This window comes from Arvicola amphibius, chromosome 1, assembly GCF_903992535.2.
Source record: "Arvicola amphibius chromosome 1, mArvAmp1.2, whole genome shotgun sequence".
Classification (NCBI taxonomy): Eukaryota; Metazoa; Chordata; class Mammalia; order Rodentia; family Cricetidae; genus Arvicola; species Arvicola amphibius.
In genome coordinates, this window is record NC_052047.1 from 64094443 (window position 1) to 64105924 (window position 11482).

At 53.7% G+C, this 11482-nt stretch overlaps 1 protein-coding gene across 7 annotated transcripts in view; it reads right to left on the bottom strand.

Moving 5' to 3' along the window:
- Ablim2 (actin binding LIM protein family member 2) overlaps positions 1–10635 on the bottom strand; it is a 121066-nt gene extending 110431 nt beyond the window's left edge. For all 7 annotated transcript variants that reach the window (XM_038346913.2, XM_038346902.2, XM_038346901.2 and 4 more), the window contains exon 1: positions 10483–10635. In XM_038346913.2, coding sequence (XP_038202841.1) covers positions 10483–10492 — 10 coding nt within the window. In that variant the 5' untranslated portion in view covers positions 10493–10635. The remainder of the gene's footprint in view (positions 1–10482) is intronic.
- Positions 10636–11482: the final 847 nt, after the last annotated feature.

Here is an 11482-nt window from a genome sequence, read left to right on the forward strand (position 1 = left end):
TCTCTGCTTCCAGAGTGCTGGGATTAAAGGCATGTGCCACCACTGCCCGGTTGAACTTAGGCTTTTTGTTTGGTAGATTTGTTGTTCTTATTTTGAATTTGGACAAGAAGCACTGGGACAGGCGAACAAGCTGGGTCTTGGGAACAGAGGGACGTAGTCTGAACCCCGAGGTGGACATGAGGCTTTGCATCATGCAGGGATGCAGTTTACTTTGGGGTTTGGGGGTTGTTTTTCCCCCTAAGACCCCAGTGAGGAAGGCTAGGTTCTCAGGTGGCACTATTGAAGGTGGTGGCAGAATCTTTAGGGGGCGTGGCCAAGGGAAGTTCCAGGCCACAGAGAGAGTGCCCTCAAAGCACACAGTGGGGCACCAGCCTCTTCCTTATCCTCTTTTGCACTCTGCCATGTGCCCCCACCAATTGTACCCACATCCTGCCAGAGACCTGAAAGCCTGGGGACCCCTGTGGAGGGGAGCTCAAAGAAGCATTATCTGTTTATCAGTGACTGCCATGGGTCCTTTCTGGTGGTGACAGAAGCTGACGGTCACCTTCACTGTCTCCTGACTGTAGTGGCCACACTGATCACAGAACCAGACATCAGAGTCTGGTCACCGTCTGTGAAGCCGGGTGCTAAGGAGATTCACAAATCTGAAGAGCGACTTTGCACTCACTAACTATGCTTATGGGTTCACGCAAGAGCCGTTTATTACACTTTTAATTTAAAGGTTTTAAAAAATTCTGCATTTTAATTTCTAGCTCAGCAACTATCCTTAAGTGCAACCCACATAAAAGCACTTCAGGGTCCTAGCAATGCTGGATTCTGGAGCACCGGAAGCCAGAAAGATGCTGCTGGCATGGACCTTGGCCTTCATGGCCTGTGATTTCTGCCTGGGTGGACAGTAGATGACATCACCCTCCTTCTGTTGTGGCTTCTGATGCCCAGCCCCCAACCATACTCACAGCTGCTCCTAGGCAGCACCCCCCGAGGCAGCACCCTGCTCTCAGAAGTCCTAGGTACTTAAAGCTCAGTATGTTTCCCTAACTGCTTCAAAAGAGACAGCCCTGTCTACTAGGTATGCGCGTGGCAAGCTCAAGGCACACGGGGTGCTTAGATTTACTCTATGAGAAGTCATCCTCACTCTCAGACTCTACCTATGACAAGAGGAGACGCATCCACCCCAGCCACAGACTGTTGCAGAACCTGTATTGACTAATAGTCACCAAAAGATGTCATTTTCCTCCTCAAAATATCTGGAAATATTGTACTCATGTGGATAATGGTGGTTTTGTGGTTTGGATAAGATGCCATGAAGTTAAAATCGATGTGACTCAGGATTATCCGGGTGATATAACACCTGTCCTTATAAGAAGGAAGCAGAGGGAAATTACACACACAGGTCACCATGGGAAGATGGAAGAGAGGGTGGCAGGCCCTGGCCTTAGAAACTGAAGTGTTGAGGCTACGAGTCACGGAATGGAGATGGTCACCAAATCAGGGAGAGACAAGCTCTGACTATCTTAGGGACTGTAGGCAGCACAGCTACACACTGGTGTCAGCCAGGCTGAGCTACTGGCCTCCCGAGTCACTGGTAGACACATCTGTGCTATTCTGCTCGTTCCACATGGCTCCCAGGGACAACCAACAGCCAGGAACCACCCTTGACCTTGGCTCTGGGTTACAGTTTCAGGTGACCAGGACCAGCAGGGAAGGCCCTGGCTTCAGGTCACCTCCCCTCACCATGAGCATCAAGAGCCAACCAGATCCCACATCCGAGAGAGGGGAGGACTGAGAGCCCAGCAGAACAGAGCTGGGCCCTAAGTCAGGGGTTTAGGGATGAGAGATGATAGTCTCTGCAGCTCCAGCTCCGCTATGCCCTACCCTGAGAACACAGAACCCCAGTGAAGAATCTCATCTGGCTTCTATCCTCAGAGGTGCCAGGGACACATAAGCCCCATGGGGTGTTGGGAGGGCTTCCTGGCAGATGTGATGTTCAAATGGGCACTTAGGAGTGTGTAGGAGTTGAACTCCATCAAAGCAAGATTCCCCCATAGGAGAAATGTTTTGGGGTGGCTGCAAAAAAGAACTTGAGGGGCTACAAAGCTGGTTCTTCTAAGACATCTTTCCACATCCCGTGGCTTGTGACCCTTCCTTCATATTTGGAGCCAGCTGCCTGGGAGCTCCCCTTCTGACTCTGCTTTGGTTATCACTTTTCCATCTCTTCTGACCTGCCTCTCACCAATGAAGACCCACCCAGGTAACCCAGAATCACGTCCCCATGGCGAGGTCCTCATTTAGTCACATCCGAACACTCCCTCTGCCCACACAAAGCTGACACAGTGACAACTTCCAGGAATTAGGACAGGAGGCCCCTGGGAGCCGGTATCCAGCCCTCGCATCATCTCAGAAGCGTATCAGAGAGTGTCAGTAGCAGCCCTGGGTTGCACAGCGGCCAGGACCTGACCTGAGTCTTCAGCAGGGAATTTCACGGGTTCAAAGGCAAGGAGGAAGGTGACGATGTGATAGAGTTGGGGGCTCCATGGTCATGTGGAGCTGAAGCAGGCCAGAACTTGAGTGGAAAAGCGGCAGAGTCCAGATAAATGGTTGGAGGGGCAGGGAGAAGGTGAACAGCACTAGCAGTAAGGACAAAAGAACTCATGAATGAAGACTTCCATAATATTTGGAACAGCTCTGAGCTTGAATAGGGGCAGACTTTGATTCCTGAAACAAAGGAAGCCTCAACCAGGCTGAGGCTAGACCCACCTGGCTCTGCCAGAAACACTAGGTAGTAGCAGCCTCAAGGTGACTCCTCCCTTTCCTCTTCCCCTTTTTCCTCTTTCTCTTCCTTCTCTCCCTCTTCCTCCTTTTCCATTTCTGCCCCTTCCCTCTCTCCTCTTCTTCCCTCTCCCTTTTCTTCCTTCTTCCTCTTCCCTTTCATCTCCTCCTCTGTGTCCTCCACCACATCCTATGACTCTCTCACCTGTCTCCTCCCCCCTCCTCCCTTCTCCCAGCATACTGTCCTGCACCCAGCAGGGGCACCTTCCTTCACCTTGGGGAGTTTTACTCACCCCACACAAGACAGTGTGGGGTTTAAGCTCTCCCAACCAACCCTGTTCCTAGAGAAATCACTGTCGAGGAGAAAGACCCCAGCTTCTTCATGGGACTGTGAGAATATTACTATGTTCCCAGCGGACTGCAGAAGAATCAAACCATCACCCATCTCCCCTGGTGATGCCCATCCTGAGGTTCCCTCCTGCCTCTCCCCCAACATTCTCTCCCTCAGGCCTCCCAGGGTCCCTTGCTAGTTAGCCAACCCCTGCTAGTTAACACCTCCCTCTGTATACACTCAGAACAGAAGCCAAGGCCATTAAAGACATAGGACAGTGAAGATGGTATTTGGGACTCTGCTTTTGTGCCTACTAAAGCACCAAAGCGGGAGTGGGGGACACAGGCTTGAAGTGTCATTTTCCATGTCCGATCTTGCAGACACTGAAACCCCAGAGAATCCGTTTTCTGAGTGACAGAGGAGCAAGTCCGAAGCAGGACCCAGCTGCATCCTCTCACTCTTCCTCCAGGACAGGTGTCAAGGAGCCACCTCCCTGTAAGGAACACTCTAAGAGGCTCAGAGGCTCTGGGAAAGAGTCTGAGGCCTGCCTTGCCCGAGGACAGACTCCTGCAGGCACAGTAGCTTCCATTCCAGTGTGCTGACTGACATCACACTGCTGCCTCCCTGTCCCTTCCTGCTCCTGGGTGTGAAGATAGCAAGTCCGGAAAGCTCAACTCAGGAGCTATGACTCAACGCAGCAGCACACGGGCCTCTGAGGACACAGCAGAGGCATCGCCTCGGCACTCCCTAGAGATCAGAGTGGTGCTGGGCTAGCAGGCAGTCAAAAGAAAGACACGAAGCAAAGTGGCTTAGGAGGTAAGCTGACTTCAGAGGACGACTTAGGGTGTCCCCAAACCGTGCAGGGTATTTCAGATGTCCCTACACTCCTGCTTTCAAGTATCCCCAAAAGCTGGTGCTAACACTGCTCATAGGTGGGCAAACTGAGGCAAAGGGCAATTGGAAGAAGATTCCTAACACAGGAGCCTAGAACTCCACTGTGCCATGGGCCCCTATGCTCTCCACTGAGTATCAACTACCCTCAGATGGGGGACTCTTCAGCTGTGGAGCAGATGGCATGAGACCCTCTGCTAGCACCCACATGGTGCCTGCCTGGGACACACCTATTCACCATCAGCCAAAGCCCCCAGGCAGAAAGTGTCAGGGGCTGGGCGGCGGTGGCGCACGCCTTTAATCCCAGCACTCGGGAGGCAGAGGCAGGAGGATATCTGCGAGTTCAAGACCAGCCTGGTCTACAAGAGCTAGTTCCAGGACAGGCTCCAAAGCTACAGAGAAACCCTGTCTCGAAAAACCAAAAAAAAAAAAAAAAAAAAAAAAAAAAAGAAAAAAAGAAAAAAAAAGAAAGTGTCAGGGACCAGTCCCTGTGCTGAGCCTAACAGCGAAAATAAGGGTTTTAGAATGAAAACCCATCTTCCACCTGCCCACCTGCCTTGATCCTTTCCATGGAGCCAAATAGCAGTTACTATACATGCAAGTCAGGAGCCTCTTCCCGGTCAGGCTGTTGGTCCTTCCACGTCAGAACCCTAACCCTAACCAAATCATGAAGGCCAAAATACTTCCCCAGAAAGGAGCCTGGCAACAGCAGATGAGGAAGACTGGCAGGCACAGTCACCTGAAATGATGCCAGCCTCAGAAGGCAACTTCCTGGCCAGGCATACTCCAAGGGGCCCTTGTTCTTACACACAGGTACACTAAGTCATATGGAGGGGCAATTACTTGCCCAAAGTTGCACAAAGGGAGACCCTGGCAGGGCAGGGCTGTGAGAACCAGAGGAGAAGTAGGCATTGTGACTACCCGCTTTAAGTGGATAGTGAGCTCTGGAGGGCCAAGGCCCTGCATGTATGCTGGGGGTATCTGAGGCCGGTGTCAGAGCTGTATATTGAAGGGATCAGGAGTTGAAACGACCTATAGGGAGGCACGTGAGCTGTGCATGGTAAGATCCCTCTCTGGTGGCCAGAGCTGTCAAAATGTGAATCAATGAACCTAGGGGGAAACTTCACAGAAAGCAGAGGAGGCTGCTGGAGATGTGTACCTGTTCCTGGGAAGCTGGAGCAAGGCTCCCTGGCTCAGGTGAGAAGCCAGGTACACAAATCCCTTTAAGAAGCTCTGAGGTAATGCCCCAGGGTCAGACCTGTGCACACAAAGCTCTCATTCACATTGCCAAGCAACAGAAACTGCCCCAGCTGATGGCAGGGCACACAGGTAGAAAAGGACCAGACACTATCCACTCCATCTGGGAGACACAGGGCGGCTGGGGCTGAGGCAGGCCCCTTGGCGTTCAAATTCCAGCCCATCCACTTACCAATCCTGTGATCCCAAGTAACTACCGGGACCTGCAAGGCCTCAGTTTCCCTCTGTGTGAGGGAACCCCAGCACTAGGCCTGTGAGGTACGAGGAGGATACAGGAGAAAGCAGATCCCCAGTTTGGCCTGAGGCCCTGAGGAAGTGCCCCATGAGCACGGCTGCTGAGGTGACATACAAGCCCGTCCGTCCTGCCTGGGTGCTGTGGATACCCTAGAAGCCCCAAGCTGTGTGATGGTGGAAACATTCCTGGTGTAAACAGAGATGAGGCGCTCCAGTTACTATGTCAGGGACCAGTAGCCATGAGGCTCTACGCAGAAACTTGGTTGAGGCCCAGCATGCTTGAAACAGCCAAGAAGCCCCCATCACAGCACATGATAGTGACCAAGTCCAAGTGACCAAGAGCTGACACTGCCTCTCACACTGTCTTCCTGCCATTGCTGTTTTACCCGCTCGCTGAGGCTCTGCCAGGCAGCTGGTAATGGTACTGAGTGTCTAGCACCCTCAGTCCCCCCAGACCCTGATATACGATCAGGGAAATACATAGAACAACAGAAGCAAGAAGCCTGCCCAGAAGGCAGGTCTTACCCACCTCCGATGAGGCTGACACGGCCACAGGAAAGCACGGGAAGGGTATAAGAAGCCTGTGCAGAGGACAACCACAGAGTATAGAGCAGGTGGGCATGGGGCCAGCATCCCTGAGGCCCAACAGCTGCCAGTGTCAGCAACTGTGGCCTGGCCTATCCCTGGGGGGTTAGTGACAGCACAGGGCCTTCCTCAGACCTGACCCTCCCCCATCTCACCAATTCAGAGCTCTCCAACATTGGGCGGGTAGTTTAGGAACACTCAAAGGGTCAGGGGACACTCCCTTTCCTGGGATATCAGAATGGATTTCCCAAGAGTTCTTCAACTGCAAACCTGATTCTAGAAAATACCAAACTATTTCATTAGCAGGAACTTAATTTGGGGTAGCTAGTTTAAGAACTAACCTTGATCATCTCGGGGGGTGGAGGGGGAGGGTCAGAGCTTGGGGATACAGAGCATATGGAAGCAAAAAGTGCCAGCCTATGGTCCTCAGAGTCCTGGACAAATGTGACTCCTGACACATTTCAGGGTTCGGGGGTTCATCTCTGTTGCACCTTACCCACCGTGACGTTGTTGGGGGAGACAGAACATAGTGTGTCTGCCTGTGCTTGGCTCCACTCAGCCAAGGACAATGAGATACCCCTCTGTGCTCTGTGCAAAGGGCAGTGACTCCTACAGAGTGAACAGCCATTTCCCTGCAATCATGGGTTTCCAAACCCATGTGCACCATTCCCAGAACCAAAGCAACACTGCTTCCCGCTCTTGAGTCTACATAACGTCACTAAGAGGAGCGGGGCAGTGAGTGGCTCTCAGACATGCTGGTGATTCTCCTTCTCAGCTTTTCCTCCTTGTGTGGGGAGAGCTGAGATCACATGCGATACGCAATTTCACCCTCCACTGTTTCTTTTTATTTTTTTATTTATGTGTACAAGTATTTTGTCTCCAAGTATGCTTGTGCACCCCCTGTGTACCTGGTGTCTGAGGAGGCCAGAAGGGAACATCAGATTTCCCTGGAGCTGAAGTCACAGAAGGTTGTGAGCCACTGTGTGGGTGATGGGAATCAAACCCTTGTCCTCTGGAAGAGCAGCCAGTGTTCAGCCACCTCTCCAGCTCCCCTCTGCTGTTTCTTAATGAAATTGGTTTTCTTAAACATTTTTCTGCTAATGCTGAGAGGTCATCAGATCCATTGTTAATGCCTCCCACACCCACCTAGGATACGAGTTTCAAGAAACTGGTAGTTTCCTAATTTTTTTGTTTGCTGCAAAGTCTCAGAGCCTGGAGCGGTGAAGGCACACGGTAGGCACCTAGTAAATATTTCTAGGATGAAGGCACGATGTCTGGCATTCTTCACTCACCACCATGGCTGATGACCTGTTCTGCTGTGTTAGTGGTGCCCAGGCAGACAGGTTGTGGCCACATGCTGCCCACTCCTGGGATAGGAGGAGTGAATGCCACATTCCAAGTGTGTTAGATGGCAGTACCAAATACTCTCCTTGGTCCTGGAAGGGTGCCTGTCCTTCTCTAGTCCTCATTGCCCCGTGTGGGGGTGGGTATATCCGGAGCATACTCAAGTCCATTCTAGCTGCCTACACAGCATCCATGGGAGTAAAAGGTAGCTGAGCCAGGCTCCCAGGCCTCCACCTGTTGTGAACTGAATTCACATAGTATAGTCCTGGCCACAACGCCTTAGTCTGTGGCTGTATGAGGGATGAGGCTTTGACAGAGATCACCAAGATAAAACTAGGTCACCCTTGTACCCTCATCCAACCAGCATGGTGTCCTCAGAAGAAGAGGAGAGAGGACACAGACACACAGAGGGACAACCCCGTGAGGACATAGGGAGGGGATGCTGTCTACAGGCCAAGAGGAGAGAAATCAGTCTATTGATGCCTTGATCTTGGTTGTTTGGGCTCCAGCAACATCCAAAAATAACTTTCTCCATAAAGCCCCTGGTCTGTGGCACCTAGTTACAGAATCAAATACATAGAGACACAGAAACAGACATACAAACACACAGATAGACACACACACACACACACACACACACACACACACGTGTGTATACATTTATTTACCTCAGCTCAGTTAGGCGTAAAGTTACCCCCAGGGACATGAAGGTTTAGCAAGTACACAGGCCTTACTCAAGACCCAGGGCCTGTTGGCAGAGCCAGCACAGGGTTCATCAGGTCTGAAACAGTTCAGATGCCTTCCCGGCCTCCTTACCCCATTATGGTCACATGTGTTCCAATGCAAAGAAGCAACCTCTGCTCCCAATACCACCTTCCATTCTCATTGTCTGAGGGCTATCACTGCACACACAGCTATAGAGATACCTCCAGTAGTTGGGGAAATTAAGGCACAGAGAACTGCATGACTAGTGTCTTGATCTGGATCAAGACCTGACGGCCATGGAACCCCATCTCCTTGTGCCTTGCTGCAGTGTTCTGTAAGCCTTTCCCTGGTTACTTGAGACCAACAGGCAAACACAGCCAGGGTGGCATCCACAGGCCTCAGTGCCCCACCATAACCAGCATGGAGCACATTGTGCCGTCAGACCCCAGCAGCGCCCACTCTGGGAACGCACCTAGCCCAGGAGGCTGAACAGGATACCAGGCGCACCATCACCTGCCTGTCAGGACCACTATCACTCCATGACACCTGTCTGTGCCAGGTTCCAGAATGATGCCAACCTTTCCCAGGGAGGCACAGGGGAGTCTTTCCCTGTTGACAATGAATGCCCCTGAGCTGCCCGATGTACACTGCAGCCACACACTGGAACCTCGGCGCCTCTGTCCACTCTCCTCCACTGTAAATGTACCGTGTGTGTAATAGGCTGGCCAGAGCCAAGACATGAGAGACAGGTGAGCCAGACAACACTTGAGCTCAGTTTCCAAAAGGAACCCAGGTCACCCAGCAAGGACAACGACCGTCCACACTCCTGAGGGGCTGCTGTGTGCAGAGATTTCCTGCGTAGAGGGTAAGCGAAGTTCCAGATGAGCAGGCCAAGACTGGGAAGATGCCCCAGTGCCAGGATCACCAGACACAGACCACAGCTCAAAACCCAGTCTCCTTGCCATAACAACCAGTCTTCCTCCCCTGGGGACAAAAACTACAAATGCAGGGAGTGGGCACCTGTGCTTCCTCTGAGGGCTCCTGATTATAGGAGGACGAGAAGTATCAATTATGGTCTGGAAACATGAAATTACCCTACGTGCACCCAGCCATTATCCCCACCACCATTAGATAAATGTCTGGAGGCCCTGCCAAGTCTGAGGATGGCCGCCCCATACACCCCCAGGTAACAGGTTGGCTATCTCAGGAGGGCTCCCACTTCCCATGCCACTTGTTCTTAGTTACTCTCAACACCCACTGCAGAAGTTCCTCCTTCCTTGGCTAGGAGGGAGAGGGGACAGTTTTCTGGGAGGAGGGACTCCAGGTTGAAAGCCTACAGTCAGCAGTCCCCAAGCTCATTCCTTCCCTGCCCACTTTCTCCCAGAGGAAGTAGCTGGACATATTGGTTTATGCAATGTGGCCAAGGGCCATGCTGCTGTCAGTAGCAACTTGGGCTTGGGGGAAGCATCCTTGAATCAAGGTGCCCTGGGTTCACATCTCTATCATTTGCCAGAGCTCAAGTCATTGAAGTCTAGCCATAGCTACTGAAAATGGAGGCCTGCCCCTCTCTGCTGGGGAATGCAATGATCAGCCCTCCCGGCAGGCCACACTCATAAGGCTCGGATGGGTGCATCCTGAAGTGATGTGCAGACGCTCCCGCGTCTGAGTCAAAGCCGTCCAGCTCTAGATCTCAGTTTCTCTCTGAGCACAGGCACTGCTGGGCTGCAGGGATGTGGGATTTTCCAGCATCGCACAGAGGCTGTCAGATCCCTGTGGGTGGGTGCAGCGGGAGAGGCAGGGCTGAGACACTCGGGACTGAGGGTTTGGAAGGACAACGCGCGCAGACAGCGCCGAGACTGACACACATACAGGCTCTGGCACTCAGATCTGCAGCGGCGAACCTGGAGCGCTTAGGGTCTGCCAGACGCCACCACCCAGGCTCTGCGGGAACCGCGCAAGGGCGGAGTCCCCTGCTGCACAGCTCCGCCTGTCATCACACCTCTCAACGCGGTTAGGACTGCGATAACCCAGGGCCCCTTAACGGGACCCAAGTCCCTTTACTGAAGCAACCGGGAACCCCCCACAGAGAAGCAAGGAGTGGCGCTTGCCAGACATCTCTGCGCAGCTACCCTAGCTGGCACGGTGGGAAGGGATTCTGGCGCACGCCACGGAACTCCTTCCGCGACCCGGCTCAGGGAGAGGGACTGAAGGCCGGGCTTTCGGGGCTGCACACCCTGGAGCAAAAGTTGGGTGGAGCCACTGTACCAGGGCACTGCAGTGCAGGTGCAGCCTGACTGCCACCCAGTCCTCGAGACCCTGCCAGGACTGCAGCTCGGAACCCACGGATCCCCAGTCGCAGCACTCACCTGCACTCATGTCAGCAGCAGCTCCTAGAAGGGCTGTCCCCGCTCTGCGACAGCCCGACAACTGGGCCCGCAGGTGCGGCGCTCGCACGATCCTAGGCGCTCCTGTGGCCAGAGGCTCGGAGCACAGTACCCTCTGCCCGCAGCGCCACCGCAGCTCGGGGCTCCCGCCCCGCCCCCTAGCCCCGCCCCTCAACTAGGCCCCGCCCCTTGTTGAGTCGCGGGAGGGTCGCACCCTGGGAAGTGTAGGCGCCGCGCCCCCACAGCCCGCCTGCGTGCCACCGCGGTTGGATATGAGGACTACAAATCCCAGTAGGCTATGCGGTCCGCGCAGGCGCAGGCTGGCGGTAGCGCAGGTGCCCTCCCGCACCTGCTTCTGGAGCTCTGCAGAGCTGTCAACACGGTCTAAAGGACAAGACTGTGGCTCATTTCAGTACCGGATTCGCGAAGAGGGAGGCGCAGGGGAAAAGGATCTTGGAGTAACTCTCCTGGAGTGATGGAAGGTCTCGGAACCATATCTTCCCTTCCTTCCCAGTATACAGAAAAGGGGAAACTGAGGTGGGGCAGGGGAAGCAGGGCGGGGAAGCCGACCAGGAGCAGTATTTAATGACACACACCCCCAGGGCGAGGTTCTAACGGGTTGGGATTCCGGCACAGGTATACGGACTCCTTGGCTAAGCGGTTGGCCACCTCGCCTTACGCCCAGGCGTCGCTCTTATGGCTCGGCTAACGCTGGGCGGTGCACACTGAGAAGACTGGCACATCCTACTCTCTAGCCATCCTGCCCACACGGTGACCGATACCCTTGTGACGTCAGGCGTCCAGAGCAGGGCGTGGAAACAGACTGAAAGGAGAGCCTGCATAGGGAGGCACAGGTGGATTCTGCCGTGCGCCGGTGGTGACAACAGGTGGGCACAAGGGCCTGAGAGGAGACGAGCTAAAGAGAGGAGAGAGCACGGATGCGCAGGGCCCAGAGTGGGAGCATGCAGGACGTGGCACTGAA